Source organism: Mytilus edulis, chromosome 8, assembly GCF_963676685.1.
Source record: "Mytilus edulis chromosome 8, xbMytEdul2.2, whole genome shotgun sequence".
Taxonomy (NCBI): Eukaryota; Metazoa; Mollusca; class Bivalvia; order Mytilida; family Mytilidae; genus Mytilus; species Mytilus edulis.
The window spans coordinates 43,235,972-43,255,257 of NC_092351.1; the positions used below are offsets into that span (position 1 = coordinate 43,235,972).

Here is a 19,286-nt window from a genome sequence, read left to right on the forward strand (position 1 = left end):
CGGTCAACCAGTTATCTATTATACATGTAAAACAACGTCATTTATCAATTAACTGCTAGTTACATTTGCAAGGACCAGCCTGTGTAAAAGTCAACAATATAAACATTGTGACATCTTGCCCCTGGACGAGTTCAATCTTTTTTATGATTGGATTGAGTGGCTGCGACATCCAATAGCCCGTCTTTTATATATATATTGAATAAAAAAAAAGCACTTTATCCTATTTATTTAATATGTATATAATAAAATGTTTATACTGTAAAAATGCAAATATACATATGTTTTATAATGTAGGACTGTAATGTACGGATACATAATGTTTTATAATAGACGATTCTTATAATTTTAATATAATGACTATTTTAATAGATTTGTATATTAGGTAAGAATTTAATGCTTCTTTTTGTAACTTCATTGGGGTGTAAAAGCGTTGACCGAAGTACATACTAAAAATGTGCGCACGGTCAACGCTTTTACAACCCTATGAAGTTACAAAAAGAAGCATTCAATACTTATAATAACATTTTTTAACTTTGATCATGAAAACACGAATTTTATCTTTTTTTTTATTTAATTCACCTGTGCAGTTTATTGTCGGACCTCGTGTTATCATGAATGATAAATTTTATTGTGTAATGCAATTGCTTAAGGAATGACACGTGATTTGCAGTTAGCCAATCAGAATAACGTGTTATAATGAAACATACATCTAATGTAATTGCATTTAATAAATATTCTGTTTATTATACATTATTGAGACGTTAAATATTAAACTGAAAATGAATTTGATTTTTATGCTAAAACCCTTCATAGGAATAAAATTGAATATAATTAAAACCTGGTTTTATTTTTGTTTTCGTGTTTAATTACTTAAATTTTGATTTTTTTTTATCTTATTTTCTTTCTACTTTTGATTTAATTTGTATCGTTTTGAAGTAAAATTAGTATATGAACATATCTTACCTCTGTGCACTTATTACTTCGTGTCATGATTGTAATCATATTTGTTCTTTTTGAGCTAACGAATTCAATCAAAGACATTGATTGGCGATTAATTAAATAATTAACAAAAGCTTTGGAAGGCCGATCTCGAGTTGAACACTGCTTGAGTAATGAGATCAACACGAGTCCCAATTAGAGACCGATATCACTTATTCACGTCAATTCAAAAATATAGATATAAAAAATCGTAATATTTCAAACATAACGTTCAATTTTCAAATTGTAATACTTAACAGTTCAAATTCAGAAATGCATTCAAGAAGATTATTCGACACATGTGATGACCTTGATGTTATTCCAGCATCTATTTCTTCTCTGAGGTTTGATTCTTCACCAGTAAAGGCTAATGACATTATGTCTGTGTTGACTCCAAACATCAAACAAAGTCTGTTTTTTGATGATGACGAGGATTCCGGTCTCGGTATGGATGATCATATAACATGTACAACTAGCTTGACGAAATCTGCCAAGAGACAGCGCACAGAAGAAGACAGCTCATCATGTCCAAAACGTTCTAAAGTTTGTACCGATATAGAGGCTGTGATAACAAAACTGGAAGAGAACGACGACTTCATTGCCGATGGTAGCAGATTACATACCTTACCAACTGTCACTGGAAAACATTCTGATTTGAAAAGCATTACTCCGCAGACACTTGCTGATGTTGTTAATGGACAATACAATGACGTCATCAGTGACTACAAGATCATCGACTGCCGATACCCATATGAATTTGAAGGCGGACATATCAAAGGAGCGGAAAATATGTATTTGCATGAAACCGTTTTATCTTTGCTTCGTCATCCGACTAAAGATAAACAAGTTTTGTTCTTCCACTGTGAGTTTTCATCCGAAAGAGGTCCTAAAATGTTAAGATTCCTCAGAAGCAAAGACAGAGAACTCAATAAAGAAAACTACCCATCTCTGAACTTTCCAGAAGTTTATTTGGTAGAGGGTGGTTACAAGGCATCCTTCTATGAACAACCTGGTATATGTGAACCAGTAAGCTATCGACCAATGCTTCATTCCGACCACTCAGACGATTTGCGCCATTTCCGAGTCAAATCGAAGTCATGGACAGCTGGAGAAAAACGAAGATATGCCAGGAAAGCTATGAGATTTTAGAACTCTCTTCCAAATTTATAGTTTTTTAGTGCTATAGTAATCTGTGATACAAGTAATATATGTGCTGTGCTTTATATAAACTATGTTTTATTGTTTTATATAAACCATGTTTAATTGGTTTTGTTTTTAGTTGTATATTGTGTTAAGTGTTATTTATATATTAAAGATGACCAATATTTATATGTTGTTTTTGGTTATGATATATAATTTTGATACTGCCAAACCTCTCAAGTTATGTCCAATAGATCTATGTTAAACTTAACACGGTAAACATGAGATGATAGTGATGAGTTCTTTTATAAACTTATTGAGATGCTAGGCTTAGAAATAAGACATAAAGTTTTATTTAGAGTCGGTATAAGCAAGCAATTACAAACATAAGCTCTGAAGAGCTTTTGAAACCGACATAACAACAAGTAAAACAAAACATACATATCGAGTCATGCACACAACATTAAACATATAAACCAAGAGTTCATATCAGTATTTAACCATGCTTTTTTTATTTAAAAAGAACTCTGTTTGGACTACAAGAGGTTAAGTTTAAAAACCTTAGCGAATTGTTGATTCAATTTGGATGAATCTCGACACGGTTCTCACCTAATGTTGAACTGGCGGCAAACATACTCATGACTGTGCTTTTTTGTCCCAAGTCTAGAACTTCGGAGGTGGTCGCCGTGTGTGTGTGTTTTTTTTTTATTGTTTTTAGATGGTGTCGATGGTAGTTCATACATAATAGTCTAAGGACGATTTAAATCTTGCCAATTTGCGTAGACATCTGTCATTTTTGTGTGTTGCCCTATGTCTATTTTGCTGTTTGGTTGCTGCTTCATTTGAGGTGCATCTCCTTTTATTCATACTGGAACACACCATCGAAATCGCGGGCATTTAAGCGTGGTTGCAAGTAGGAAAACTGTTGTTAGTTTAAGTAAAAGTTTTATGACTGGAGAAATTTTGGAAAGGTATCAAAAGTCATAGCTAAATAGGTACTTAATAAAGGACAGGACAGTTTATTTAGTCCTCCCCATTTTTTTTTCTATTATTATCAATTATTTTCGCGTTTTTTTCTGTATTATGAACATGCATAAACTATAATCTCTATTTAATATATGACTGCCGTTGATAGAAAACTTGGAATAAAAAAAAAAAAAAAAAAAATTATAGTAAATAGCAAACACACTTTATTTATAGTATATGTATGTGCATATAGTATACAGAATAAGCGAATAATTAGTCTGTCCTATTATATGTAATTTAAAACAGTTCTAAACAGAAGTCGTGTCAGAAAATTTTCATATCAAATAAACTCTATTTATAGTATATGTGCATGTATGTTCATAGTAAACAGAGAAAGCGATTATATGAGTATCTTTAAACTGATTAATCTCATGATAATTGTTATCTTATAATTTTATAATAAAATTAAGAATGTAAATTGGAAATGTGTCAAAGAGACAACAACCCTACCAAAGAACAGAAAACAGTCGGAGGTCACCAATGTGCCTTGTACAAAATCCCACACCGGGAGACATGCTTCATCTGGCTTTTAAACAAAAGTAGTATTTTCAAGAAGTTATTACGAAGAAAATATTTTACTTCAGTTGTTTAATATCTTTTTCTAATACCAACAAACCATAAATAATAAATCTGGTTATATAATTGTGTTCTTCTAAACTATTTATATATTAATCCTGCTGTTATTATTGCAAGACTTATTTTGCGCGTTGCATGAAGATAGTCAAGATTTATAACCGTGCAGCTTAATCTGAAATAAAAAAAAAGTAGTTTTCATATTTTTTTCTTTATCTGACTGACTCATGACCTATCGTTTATAAAAGTCAAATGTGTATGGAAAACGGCAAGAGGCTTTATTTGAAAATCGTCGCATTTTTTATAATCCCCGAAATTCGGTTATCATTTCAAAACACATTTTTTTTAATAATCGCAGCAATTACACCATATGATAATACGTCTAAGCGTGAATTTTATTACTATTAGATTTCATGCCGTACATGTCTAGGGGGAAACTTGATAGTAAAATCTAATTGTTGATTGTTCAATTTTCTCAAAAAGCTAGATGTTGCAGTTGTGTCACGCAAATGTTGGATAAAGTTTTTGGCATTTAGTTAAAAAAAAAAATCATAGATATAAGAAGATGTGGTATGAGTCAATGAGACAACTCTCAATCAACGTCACAATTTATAAAATTATACATGTAGGTCAAAGTACAGTTTCCAACACGAAGCCTTGCCTCACAATGAAGGATGTACAAGTACCCGGTCACGCCCACTTGTATTTTTTTCCATCTGATGAGTTAAGCCTTTTTCAACTGATTTTTATAGTTCGTTCTTATGTTGTACTGTTATACCACTTTCCCGAGTTAGGGGAAGGGTTGGGATCCCGCTAACATGTTAAATCAAGCCACATTACGAATGTGTGTGGCTGTCCCAAGTCAGGAGCTTGTAGTTCAGTCCTTGTCGTTTGCTTATGTGTTACATATTTGTTTTTCGTTCAATTTTTGTACATAAATAAGGCCGTTAGTTTTCTCATTTGAATTGTTTTACATTGTCATTTCGGGACCATTTATAGCTGAATATGCGATATGGGGTTTGCTAATTGTTGAAGGCCGTACGGTGACCTATAGTTGTTAATTTCTGTGTCATTTAAGTCTCTTCTTTTTTTATAAGCAACAAAGGGCCCCAGAAATTAGTGTATCGCTATTTAAGTAAGTTGATGTCTCTGATTCTTTACGATTGTGAGCTGTTTTTGCATACAATATTTTTCGTTTCAAATAGGATTGGAGTGTGAAATTGATAAGAACAATGCGTTAATTTCGACGCCTTATTCTGCGGTGGGTAAGGAAATTGTGACATTTTTATTTGAATTTTCCATTGAATATTTTCAGGTTGATAATGTATTTAAATGACCAAAACGAACGCTTGGCAACGGAGTATACAAGTACTAGTATACAAACTACCGGTATCACACGGAAATATTCGTTTTGTCAAAGTGGATTCCATATTTGAGTTTATACAAAAATCTCAATATCTTTAGAATTCTTCTTACTTACATCTGAAGTACATTTTATTTGTTTGCCCCGGTTAAGTGAGGTCACTCTGATTAGGGGGAGTGTCATTTGACATTGTGACAAGAGAATTTTCCCTAGATAATGCGTCAAAAGTTTCCTGGAAAATGTATTTATTGGAAGATCATGTGTTATTTAAAAATGTACTTACAAATTAACAAGGGATCAGAATTCAAGCTACGGAAATGATTACTATTTTATTTTGGTTTAACGATTTCAGATGAGCGTCATTCTGTAAAAAGGTAGAATGAAAGAATACAAGTGTATTTGATATGCCGTATATCATAACTTCTATGACGTCGTATATTTACAAAAAATACATTTTTGGTTTTGATACCGAGTTTCTCAGCAAGAATATCAAGTGATATTCGATTAATGATAATTGTTCGTTTCTTGTGGTAGAATATGATAAAACATATTTTAGTTGTAAAATTTCAAATGTATTATTACAGGAAGTCTAGGAGCTTATCATTATGGTTATAATTGGTGAACACTACAAACTGTTCGATTAAAAAAAGGGGGTATGATACTATCAGTATGCATGCAAATGTTATCAGGGCCATTTTATTTGCCTATTATTTATACAAAATTTCACCATGTAAAGTACGGGCGTATCATGATTACTTGACGCAACTGTTTACTTAAGAATTGAATGCTTCTTTTTGTAACTTCATTTGGATGTAAAAGCGTTGACAGAAGTACATTTTGTTTGAAGCTCGGAAGCGCTTCATTCTAAAAATGTGCGCACGGTCAACGCTTTTAAAACCCTATGAAAGTACAAAAAGAAGCATTCAATACTTATAATTACATTTTTTAGCTAGGATCATGAAAACAAGATTTTTATCAAGTTTTTATTTAATTTACCTGTGCACTTTATTGTGGTACCTCGTGTCATTATGAATGATACATTTCATTGTGTAATGCAATTGCTTAAGGAATAACGCGAGATTGCAGTGTAGCCTATCAGAATGACATATTATAATGAAACATACATCTAATGTATTTATTAAGTGACCATCGCGGCAAGTTAGCTATGTCGTTATACCAACTTTCATTATTCGTAATGATATGACTTGTTACTTATTTTGATACTTTGGGATAGTGAGTCAACGAAGTTAAAAATAAAAATACACACTGACACTAACTGGCTAGGATAAAATTGTGGCAAACTGCGAAGGAGGATGGAAGTTTGTCTTATTAATTGGTCACAACTAGCATGTAGATTGATATTTATTGGTTTTAGGTTTATTGGGGTTTTTTTTTCTCAATTATTTGTTATATATTAGGATTATCAACAACATCGTGTACATTTGCTGTGACTTGTAGCTTACGATCGTTTACATGTTGTATAAATCAAGAGTACATTTTTAAGTGAGTAGAAATATTTTAATTTTCATTAACGACATCCTAATTTGTTTATATATTAGAATTTAATTCAATAATAATTAAATTCAGTTATTGTAATTATATAACTTGGTATGCCTATTATTGATTTAAATTGACGGTGTGTTCGATTCATTTTATACTGGTCACTTTAATATGCTAATTAGTTTAGCCCGCGAAATGTTAGTCCGTGCAATTTACCTCGTGTGGTTTGGTCATTTGAATTCAAACCTTACACGGAGCTTGACCAAAGCTATAGAATTTAAAACACAGAAGAAAAGATGAGTATTCTTTTTTAGTTTTAGAATTAAGCAACATTTCATAAAAAATAATAGCTCAACAATTTAAACTGTTAATCTGGTTTGTCTTTCTTAAATAATTTTAACTTTGTTAAATGCGTTAAATAGTCGTGAACTTTTTCTTTGGTGTTATAACTGAATTTAAATTCTATCATTGCGTAAATTGTCAATCTTTTCTTGGATATTATTTTATATTTATATTTGTAAATTGAGTAGATGGTTATACTTATTGTGCGAGTTGTTATATCTAATTGTTTAACTCTCTTAATACGCTAATGAACATTTACCATGTTATTTATCTTAATCCAAATCCAAATCTTGCAGCGCGAAGTAACCGGTGAGTAAGCCACATATTAATTTCAACATAAATGTATATATAAATTCTTTTTAGTCTAAATATGCATGAAATAGGTGCCACTGGACATAAAGAAAACAATCTATGAATCTAGGTATGGCAACGAATGCTATTCACATTCAATGCATTCTGAATGAGATTGGTTTACAGATTTCACTGTATAAATATTGTAACTGATATACAGATATGAATTTACTTTACTTTTATACATACAAGTATTTTAATACAGTGATCTGACATAATTACTTGTTTGAAATGTCTGGAATAAGAATAATGTTATATTATTTTCATTGTTTTTCAGTGCAACAGGTATTTTAGTCAAGTAGAATAATTATTAAAAGGTTGTTGTTTATCTTTGTTTATAAGCATTCACTATACATGCTATATAAGAATAAGAATATTTCATTAAATGTTAATGAAAAGGGAACATTCTAAAACTATCATGACAATACAAAGACAGATGACATATTTCAAAACTTTTCTCGTCTCTCATAGTACAACTGATTTTTATAGTTGTTCTTATGTTGTACTGTCACAGGTCAGGGGGGGGGGGGGGCTGCTAACATGTTTAAACCCACCACATTCTGTACGTATGTGCCTGTCCAAAGTCAGGAGCCTGTAATTCAGTTGTTTTCGTTTGTAGATGTGTTAAATATTTGTTTTTCGTTCATTTTTTGTACATAAATTAGGCCGTTAGTTTTCTCGTTTGAATTGTTTTACATTTGTCATTTCGGGGCCTTTTATAGCTGACTTTGCGGTATGGGCTTTGCCCAATGTTGAAGGCTATACGGTGACCTATAGTTGTTAATTTCTGTATCATTTGGTCGCTTGTGGAGAGTTGTCTCATTGGCAATCATACCACATCTTTTTTATACACACACACAAACATATACATTTGTATATAAAGAGTAATATTTCATATTTTGTTTCTTTACATTCAAATGTTAATAAAGTTTTACTTTACATTTTCAATATACCAACTGATGCTCTGAAAAAAGGAATAAACCAAAAATCGTCATGTTATGTGACTTTGGACGATAGAATTTCATGAGAGTGGTTGACATTTTCATGCTTTAAGCTTCTATTTTGACCAAAAAAACTTAATATGGAGGATTGAAATTGACTAACAAGATGTAAAAGAAGAAAATAAACAAAAGCTATAACCCAAATGATTAAAATAAAAAAAAAAAAAAAAAATATAAAAAAAAAAAAAAAAAAAAAAATATATATATATATATTTTATTAATTTTTAAAGAGAGGCAACAGTTTTTCCAGAGTAGTAAAACATTACCATTTTGAAAATTTGCTATTTCTTCGTTGTTATTATGTGTATTGATAAAAGTGAAACTGTTTTGAAAATGTCTTCACAATGCCTTTAAAATGAGGTCAAGTTTTCTTAGATCAGTTGATTAAAAAAAATGAATCATTTCTTTTTGTAAACTTTTGCGAGCCATCAAGGATGTTAGTTGACTATTTAAATATATATACTTTTCGATTTAATTGTTTCATAGTTTTCATGTATTATAGTCGATTATAGGATAGGAATATTTCTCATTAACGAAGGCCATTTCTATTGATATTCGGTAGATACAATAATCATTTTCTTTTATGACTTTCGTTATCAATATGATATTATCATTATGAATATACTTGAAATATCTGCCACTGGACATAGACAGCCACAATCAAGCATTTGCGGTTTTTTCTACTTTGGTTATTGCCATTGTATCTTAATACTAATTAGTCAATGGTAAAAATTGAAATATTTGTATTTCAATATGGATTGAATTGTTTGATTAAGGGATGTAACATTGACAAATGATATACTATTTTACTAATGCATTGACTAACATTGTAATTATTTGTTTAAGCCAGTATGCCGAGAGGAAAAGGGGAGAGGGTGCTGCCAAACCGTGCTGTACGTAGGCAAAATCAAATACAGCTACCGGTAAACAGAAGGCTTCGCCCAAAGAGAGCTAAAATTGTAAGACAAAATATAGCCATTCCACAACAGCCGTTAATACCACCACAACAGCCATTAATACCACCACAACAGCCATTAATGCCACAACAACAGCCATTAATGCCACCACATCAGTTATTGCCACCACATCAGTTATAACCACAACAGCCGTTTGTACCACTACAGCCAATTCTACAACCACAACTCATTTGAACCTCAAACTTCCTCAGCAGCCCGCTGAACAACAAGTTCCTGATCAGGGATGTGTACACCCAGGGCAGCCCACAGCTCGTAATTCTGTACAAAACGGTGAGATTTTAGTTATACCTACTAATACTGATGTTGATGTGTTTGTACCACAAAAAATTATAAACCAAATATGGAATTTAGAATATGTTGATTTGGCACAATTACTTTATAAAAAAAAAAAAAAAAAAAAAAATTTTGTTTCAAATATTGATCAACCGAAAAAAGTGCTCGGTTTTGATGAAGATGGAGACATTTTAATTGACAGAAACAAATATTCAAAAGTAAATCATTATCTAACTTAGGTGAGTGGACTGAAGGGTTTTTAAATTATATGAAAATTTTATTGCAAAGATTCCCGGAATTGGCAAATGAATTGATTAGCTACATGACGATTATAAGGGGGTGTACCTTTTGAGAACGTTTATAAATTTGACATGCAATTTCGACTTAGAGAAGCTCGTGATCATATGCGTGCATGGGACGTCATTGATGGGCAGCTATGGCTTCCGTTTATTGCAGTAGGCATACATCATGTTCCACAGACATCTTCTTATACTTCTCACACAGTTATTAGTCCTTGCTACGATTATAATTTTAAGGCCGTTTGTACTCGTATGAATTGTGTATACAGCCATGAATTCATGTATAAGATGTAGCCAGTTCCATCCTTCGATGTACTGTACAAATTATTCATATAACAAGAATAATCCTCGAAGTTCTGTAACTTCGGACTATTCTGCTCCTAGGTATCAAAACTACCCTAGGGCACCTGATGCAAACAATTTTGCACCAAGGTATCAGTCCAGTGCTAGAGCAGTCAAACAGGTTTTTGAATACACATGGAAATTTTAACCCAAATACTCGTTTTTCGATAAATAATTAAAGATTTCCCTGTCAGCAGGCAAATGTTCCACGGATGCAATTTAATCATTTCAAATTTTATAATTTTGTTTACAGCTTGCAATCACAGTATGATATTTGGTATTTTTGGTTGCTCCCCTGTTAATACTACGGTTTGAGGGAATATGTTGACTGACTACCCCGTTAAAATATTGGCAAATTTATTATATAATGGTTTTAAATATGGTTTTCGAGCACATCATACAAGCAAAACATTGAAGTCTGTTTTACAAGATCCAAATTTAGCTTGGAAAAATCATGAGTGAATTGAAAAATGGTAGAATTACGGGGCCTTTTTCATTATCGACCTATTTCTAATCTACGTGTTTGGAAAATAATTTTAGAAATTATAATGGCATTTCTTATATTTTGGGTGACAAGTGGTTGTCGAGTTCTGTTTTAAATCTCTTTATCGGTAGTGTAAGAGTTATTCAAATACTTGGCTTACGTATCAAATGGACTAATTTAATTTCAAAACTTTAAACATAAACTAAACCTGTATGACGTATGGCCATGCCCCGTTTCACATTAAGTTAATAGTAGCTGACCTGTTTAAGGATGAATATTCTTATTCCACTGGGAATGCGTACCTTTCAGGCATTATGTTTAATCATAAGATCAATGGTTTATTGGACAACACTCATTCTTTTATTGTTCAAAAGATGCTCAGTGACATAAGCGACACGTCTGTCGTAAGCCTATTACTATTGGTATATTAACTAGACTTTTAGATGCGCTTAATTTAGTTTGTTATTCAATATATGAAACATGTTTATTCAAAGCTTCATTTTCAGCTAGAATTTTGGGTTTCTTAGTTTTGGAGAAATTGCAAATTCAAGTTTTTATGAAAATCTTATTGTAAAACGATCCAAGATATAATTTGATGCTTATTCCGGGTCACTTATTATAAAAGTTCCTTCTCAGAAAACAGATCAGCTGGGTAATTCAGTAACGACAATTCTGGAAAAGAATAAACTACTTCAATTTGTCCTGTCCGGTTGATGTCGGACTACATTGCTGAGACACAAAGACGATGGACATTTTCATACACTTTAAAAAAGGTTATGTATGAACAAACCTTGTATAGTTGAAACACTTAATTACAGGGTACCTGAAAGATATTTGGGTAATTGGCTCTTTTATTGTCATAGGAGCTGTCATATTAAACTTATAGGTGCATCGTTCGGATTAGAGATAGTTGGGTGTATTCCAGGAGCTCTGAAAATGTTATGTATATATTTTCTTTAAATTTCCTCATTGTTTGGTTTTCCCTTACAATGAATAACATAGCTTAGATGTTGACAGTATTTCATTTTAGCTGGGGTTTATGTTGATGTTGCCACATGAATATCAATTTAATGAAGTTCTAAGTATTGAATTTAAGTTGATGTTGAAGTTTTTGATGTTTGTGTTGAAGTTGATAATAATGTTGAAGTTGATAATAATGTTGAAGTTGATAATAATGTTGAAGTTGATAATAATGTTGTAGTTGATAATATTGAAGTTGATAATAATATTGAAGTTGATAATATTGAAGTTGATAATAATGTTGAAGTTGGTAATATTTAAGTTGATAATAATGTTGAAGTTGATAATGATGTTGTTAATATTGTTGATGTTGAAATTGATTATGATGTTGAAGTTGATAATGACATCGAAGTTGATAATGATGTTGAAGTTGATTGATGTTGATTCTTGCTGTTAAATTTGTCATGCGGTAAATTTTATGGCGGATTACAAGTTGTGCAACTAGTTACTCAACTTGTAATTTTGGCGGAATTTACTTTAAGCTGCTATGGACTACCCAGTGGCTCCTGATATAACTTTGTTACTGCTGGATAATCCTTCAGTAATTCAATCGTCATCAAGTTTTGATTGACAAGTTGATTGTGTTTCTTTCTTGCAATAATGCCATGACAAATTTACAGCCAAATAAAACATAATTTCTTTAGTGATTTTGATTTATAGTTTATTCGTTGGATTCATTAATTACATCATGAGGTCAAACAATGAGAATACAGATTTAAACAATACAAGTACACTTACATTTTATCTAGGCCCCCCTTTCAATCTATGTGTGTATATATATATATACAATAATAGAATTTAATTCAATAATAATTAAATTCAGTTATTGTAATTATATAACTTGGTATGCCTATTATTGATTTAAATTGACGGTGTGTTCGATTCATTTTATACTGGTCACTTTAATATGCTAATTAGTTTAGCCCGCGAAATGTTAGTCCGTGCAATTTACCTCGTGTGGTTTGGTCATTTGAATTCAAACCTTACACGGAGCTTGACCAAAGCTATAGAATTTACCCGCCCTCCCTTTTCCCCATTATGAATATTTTCTGCTGCTTTTCATTTATCGTTTCAGATTTGGAAGAATGATTATAGAACCAGCGTCATGGCATATATAACAGACTGAGTTTGGAGCTTTTTTGTATTGTGAATGGACAGGCGGAATTTACTTTAAGCTGCTATGGACTACCCAGTGGCTCCTGATATAACTTTGTTACTGCTGGATAATCCTTCAGTAATTCAATCGTCATCAAGTTTTGATTGACAAGTTGATTGTGTTTCTTTCTTGCAATAATGCCATGACAAATTTACAGCCAAATAAAACATAATTTCTTTAGTGATTTTGATTTATAGTTTATTCGTTGGATTCATTAATTACATCATGAGGTCAAACAATGAGAATACAGATTTAAACAATACAAGTACACTTACATTTTATCTAGGCCCCCCTTTCAATCTATGTGTGTATATATATATATATACAATAAATATGGTGATATAGGGAATCAATGTGTTGCATGTTTCCCTTCTGATGTTTGTTAAACAATTACATTCCGATTGATCTAAATAATTTGATATCATATTTAATATCCCAAGTCAAAATTATTATGACGTCTTGGAAGGCGATATACAATTTTATAGCCCTCCAAGAAGTCATAATTATTTGGACTAATTTAACCCTAACCATGTTGAAGTCACGAAATATAGGCGAATGATTTTTTTTTTAAAAAGAAATATGCAAAAGAGTGTTGTTAAATGTTATGCGTAAGATATATTGAGAGTCAGGAGATTGAAAATAGTTTTTAGTTTTTACAAACGAACTTGAAGAACAAAATATCAGCATAACTGTGTCTAAGAAGCAACGGTTGTTATAAATACCAAAATATCATTCCATTTTTTTAATATGGTTTTTGCTAAAAACAAAAATAAAACTTAAAAATCTTTATTTAAGGAGTTGACTACTTGTTTTTGCCATATTGAATTATTCGTAGATCTTATTTTTCTTATCGTTTATGCTTTTAAAAATTCCTGTTTTTCAAAGAGCAAACCAAAATTTGGTGGTAACTTTTGCAATTTTAAGTTCCTTATTATTATTTTCAAATAATAGTCAAAAAAAAAATTAAATAGTAAAATTCGTCCAATATTCTTTAACACACAAGACTTATATATAACTTTGTACCGGTCTGCATTTGTTTGATTCACACTGTTGAGTGCTTATGTAACATCCAGTGTTTATATATATATATATATATGATATAAGGAATCAATGTGTTGCATGTTTCCCGCCTGATGTTTTTTAAACAAATAATCAATTAGACAATCAAAACCAAATCGAGATGATTTGACACGGCTGGTATTAACAGTTGTACTGAATTACTACGTAGATAAAGTTGTATCATTCACCAATCATTTATACATGTGTATAGTGACATTCCTCCAAACTACTTGTTTAATCCATGTACATGTGCATACTTTTTCTTTTGCTTCATGCATACAACATATTGTTATTCTTTTTTTGTTCTCACCATTTTTTCATATTTTTTACTTACACTTTTTTCACAAAACAGATGAAATGCTATGGTTTATTTAACTGTATATACGGTCGCTCTCAGTTTCACCAATTCAAGCCAGATGTAACATAACTCATGAGGGTAGGAATCGAGTTATATCGTATGAGAGTTGGCCAATAATCACCAGGCAAAACCATCAAATAGTTATCAAAGGTACCAGGATTATAACAAAGACTAAACAAAGACTAAATTATATTGATTTTATCTGTATCAACTTATTTCTTGCTTGTAAAAGTGTCTCGCAGGCACTGGTGTTATAAATTTTAATCTTCACGTTGTCGCATCAACTAGGCGTGTGCCTTAAACAACCTTCAGAGATGAAACATGTAGACTCAAATATACAAACAACAACAAGTGTAACTGTTAATCTTAGACTATTCATTATTACATTTTTACTATTTGTTATTCAAATTCTGCTTATCCTAGCAGGAATAGAGGTAAATCCAGGTCTAAGTGACGATATCGATTTTTCTCAAAGTTCAATTTACTCAACTGACATGTCGGATTTCGGTAAACGTTTTTCAAAATCAGTCTCAATTCTTCACTTAAATGTACAAAGCCTAGCCCCGATAATAGATCTGATTCAAGCTGAATATTCTGATTTCGACATTTTAGCGTTCAGTGAAACCTGGTTAGACAATAATCATACAGACGAATCAATTGAAATCCTAAATTACCAGCACCCCTTCCGTCGTGACACAGGTCCACATAAGGTTGGAGGGGAATAATTGTTTATGTAAAAAAATGATATACAAAAGTCATGTTCGACGTCGAATTGACCTCGAAAGCGAAAGCTTGGAAGCAATATGGTTAGAATTTAAATTTAAAGATAAAAAGGCTTTGCTCGGAATCTTTTATATACATTGTACCTCCAAATAGTGGATTAGATATCTGGGAAAAAAATGAATATTCTCTTGAAATAGCGTCTAATGATAATACTATTAATTACATAATGACCACAGGCGATTTTAACGATAACCAACTAGCCCCTGTTAGTTCAAAAATCACACCTTTGTTAAGCCAATTTAGTCTTTCTCAAATGATAGATGAACCTACTCAGTTTACTGAATCGTCGTCATCATTGTTAGACCTTTTTATAACAACAATGCTCACTGAGAACATACTCACTCCTTCTCGTCCAATGAAAAGTCAGTTGTTCTCCCTCTAATTTTAATAGTATATAGAGCTAAGATTTTTTTTCTCGGAAAAACACACATACATGTAAATTTATCAATAAAAAGTAAGCATTTAATGTTGAATGGTCTGAATTTAAGTATTTATACAGAGAGTTTTATATTTATAAAAAAAGTCAAATTTTTAAGAGGGTATTTATATAACATTGTGTTGCTTTTTAAAATAAAAAAATCTCAAGATATTTAAGTATTAAACTTTACCTTAATCAGAGGAAAAACAATTTATTCATTCGGTCCTCACAAACTATGTCCGAGCTTTTTCATTCCATTCATTGAAATGATGATTACCTATGTTTTACATTTAGTTCATTATAAAAAGTGAACTCTTATTTAGGTTTGAATATTACAATGGGAAAGGATAATTTTGTAAGGTCACTTGAAAGTGTGAATATGTTCTAAATTGGTCAGACAATAATTGGTCATGTTTAACCTATAAATAATAAATTACTGTGGAGTCGGGCCACCTTTATTAGACCAAATACGTTTTCACTGCCCTATAATTAGTCTTTTGAGCTTTCCAAAATGTCGTCAAAAAACTTTTAAGCGGAAAATTTGGCTGTATGATCGAGGAGATTATGACAGATATCGTAACATTTTATCTGAAAAAAATTGGGATTCCGTAATAAACTTAAATAAGTTAAACGATGAACAATTTACAACCGAAATAACAAAAACTATCATAGAAGCTGCTGAAAATGTATTCCAAATAAAATAATAACTGATCGTAAAAATGAACCTCCATGGCTAACAAATGATGTTAAAAAAAAGATAATTCATTTTTTTTATATAAATAAGGCCGTTTGTTTTCTCGTTTGAATTGTTTTACATTGTCTTATCGGGGCCTTTTATAGCTGACTATGCGGTATGGGCTTTGCTCATTGTTGAAGGCCGTATGGTGACCTATAGTTGATAATATCTGTGTCATTTTGGTCTCTTGTGGACAGTTGTCTCATTGGCAATCATACCACATCTTCTTTTTTTATATATAAGGAAAAAAATAGAATCCACAGAAAGGCTAAAAAATATAATTACCCATCGGATTCGTCAAAATTTAAGAAAATACGAAATGAAGTTACCAGTTTAATAAGAAAATCAAAGGATGATTATAACAACAATTTAATTTAAAAAATCATGAAACCCGTCCACTACTAATTGGTGGAAAACGGTTAAACAAATATCCGGATAAAAACAAACGACGTAAGTGTACCTCCATCATTGGTTAATAACAACTTAATATTTGTTGAAATCGAAAAGGCAAATGGATTTAATCGATTTTTTTCTTCCCAGTCAAATATTGATGATTCTAGTGCTATGTTACCTGAAGAACTTCATTCTATTAGTGATGACATTAGTTATATAGAACTTACTGTTACTGAAGTTGAAGATATATTGAAAATTGTTAATCCCACAAAAGCTTCTGGCCCAGACCTCATAAGTCCCAAATTGTTAAAAGAAGCATTTTCTGTTTTGAATTATCCACTATGTAAGTTATTAAACTTATCGTTAAGTACGTCTACTTTTCCAGATCAATGGAAAAGAGCAAACGTTACCCCAGTTTATAAAAATAGTAAACCGATTAAAAACTATAGACCTATTTCCTTGTTGAGTGTAATTTCAAAGTGTATGGAACGATGTGTATATGTTCCAGACCATATGAGTATTTGGACCGTACGCGTACGGTCCGGCCGACCGTATACGTATATATACTCCTACGGTCCGACCATACGCGTACGGTCGGACCGTATGAGTATACGCGTATGGTCCATAATGAGCTGACCATACATGTTACTGGATAATATGGGTTACATCTATACAAACATTTATCACAATCTTTATTTTTAGTTTTACAAATTGTTATTATTACATAACATGGATAAAATGAACTACCTAACAATTTAAATTAGATATTTGTTTAATTGTATATCTGAATCCTATTTTGAAACTCTCGCAAAAGGTGACACTCGCTACAAAAAATATATTTTTCATATTTACATTTTTCAGTTCATGCATGTTCCTTTCGATTAACATTTTTTTGAAAAGTTGATAAATATTCTAAAGCAATTGTCCTCCCACATTATACGCATTCAATTTCAGTGAGAATAATTGTCATAATTCAATTAGTGTATTATGTATTACTGATCTACATGCTAAATACTAGAGAGTTACAGATTTAATTAGCGTGAATTTTTTAAATAGTTAAAATGTAAAGTTTTTATTTCAATTACGAATGATTTTTTTTCTATTTATTTAAGAGTTAAGTTATGTTGATCTGTTATATGTATTTGTATCTAGTACAATTGACCAACTCCTTGATATTAGTCAGACCGTACGAATACGGTCCGACCGTATGAGTATTTCGAAAAAGTACGCATACGGTCCAGACCGTACGCGTACGGTCTAAATACTCATATGGTCTGGAACATATATAAACATGTTTACAATCACTTTATGCGCAATAATATTTAAACGAAAAATCAGTCAGGCTTTACACGGGGGGATTCAGCGGTTAATAAATTAATTAACATTTCAAATGATTTTGGGAACTCTTCAAGGCTTTAGATAGCGGTAAAGAAATAAGGGTAGTATTCTGTGATATAAGTAAAGCGTTTGATCGAGTCTTGCATACGGGACTGGTATTTAAACTTCAACAAGCGGGCATATCGGGTTCTTTACTAAGGTGGTTTGAAAATTATCTTACAAATAGAGTCCAGCGGGTGGTTATTAACGGAAGTTCCGAATGGTGATCTGTAAATGCAGGCGTCCCACAATGGTCCATTCTAGGCCCTCTCCTTCTTTTGCTATTTATAAACGATATTGTAGAAGACATTCAAGCTTAAATTAAGCTATTCGCAGATGACACTTCATTATATATATTATGGTTGACAATCCAACAGAAACAGCTACAATTTAAAATGACGATCTAGATAAAATTTATAATTGGTCAAAAAAATGGCTTATGAATTGTAATGCCCGTAAAACTGAAAGTATGATAATTTCAGAAAAAAAATAGACCCTTTCATCCTCCATTAAATATGAATTCATAAGAGCTACAAACAGTAAGTAAACACAAATATCTAGGTTTCCCTTTTTCTAACAACGAATCCTGGAACGACCATATTGAATATATAGTTTCTAAATCTTACAAAAGAATAAATATAATAAGAAAAATGAAAAATGTTCTTGATAGATTTTCACTTGAAAAAAATATACATATCATTTGTTTGCCCAGTTCTTGAATATGCCGATATCGTTTGGGACTCTCAAAATCAGAATTTAATTGCTAAACTTGAAAATATTCAGCTTGACGCAGCGCGTATCGTCACGGAGGTCCTAACTTACCAGTATCAACAATTTATATGTTGAAACTCGATGGGAAAAATTATCTGAAAGACGACGCAATCATAGACTAATTCATTATCACAAAATTTTGAATAATAGAACACCAGAGTATTTTTAAGAGACTTATTGCCTGATTCAGTAGGAAGTAGGCAAGATTATAATACAAGACAAAGAAATAATATTATACAAGTCAACACACGGACCCATTTATATTCTGAATATTTCATCCCTGCAACAACAAAACAATGGATCACTCTTAATAGCTTAAACATAAGAAAATGCGAATCTCTATCATTATTAAAAAACAAATTAGTACCCAAAATAATAAGGTCCCAGCGTATTATTATATAGGACATCGTTTTGGTCAAATTCTTCATGCTCGCTTAAGAATGGATTCAAGTTCATTGAATTCTCACCTTTTCGTTCGTAATTTAGTAGACTCTCCAAATTGCCGTTGTGGTGATGTAGAAACAAATTCTCACTTCCAGTTATCTTGTCTCATATACACTAATTTA

General features: G+C 31.5%; 1 protein-coding gene and 1 long non-coding RNA gene across 2 annotated transcripts; both read left to right on the forward strand.

Annotated features, from left to right (window-relative positions):
- The first annotated feature begins 1,251 nt into the window (after nt 1–1,251).
- On the forward strand, nt 1,252–2,127 carry LOC139484103 (M-phase inducer phosphatase 2-like). The gene has a single exon (XM_071267831.1). It carries the CDS (start codon nt 1,252–1,254, stop codon nt 2,125–2,127), a length of 876 nt encoding a protein of 291 aa, XP_071123932.1.
- Nucleotides 2,128–7,617: 5,490 nt separating this feature from the next.
- Nucleotides 7,618–13,005, forward strand: LOC139485628 (uncharacterized). Its single transcript, XR_011655355.1, has 2 exons — nt 7,618–9,521; nt 11,286–13,005. It is a non-coding gene; the product is annotated as an uncharacterized lncRNA (long non-coding RNA).
- The last annotated feature ends 6,281 nt before the right edge of the window (nt 13,006–19,286 follow it).

What these genes read in the sequence shown, in the direction of transcription:
- LOC139484103 (XM_071267831.1), top strand. Translation starts at nt 1,252, where the DNA reads ATGCATTCAAGAAGATTATTCGACACATGTGATGACCTTGATGTTATT.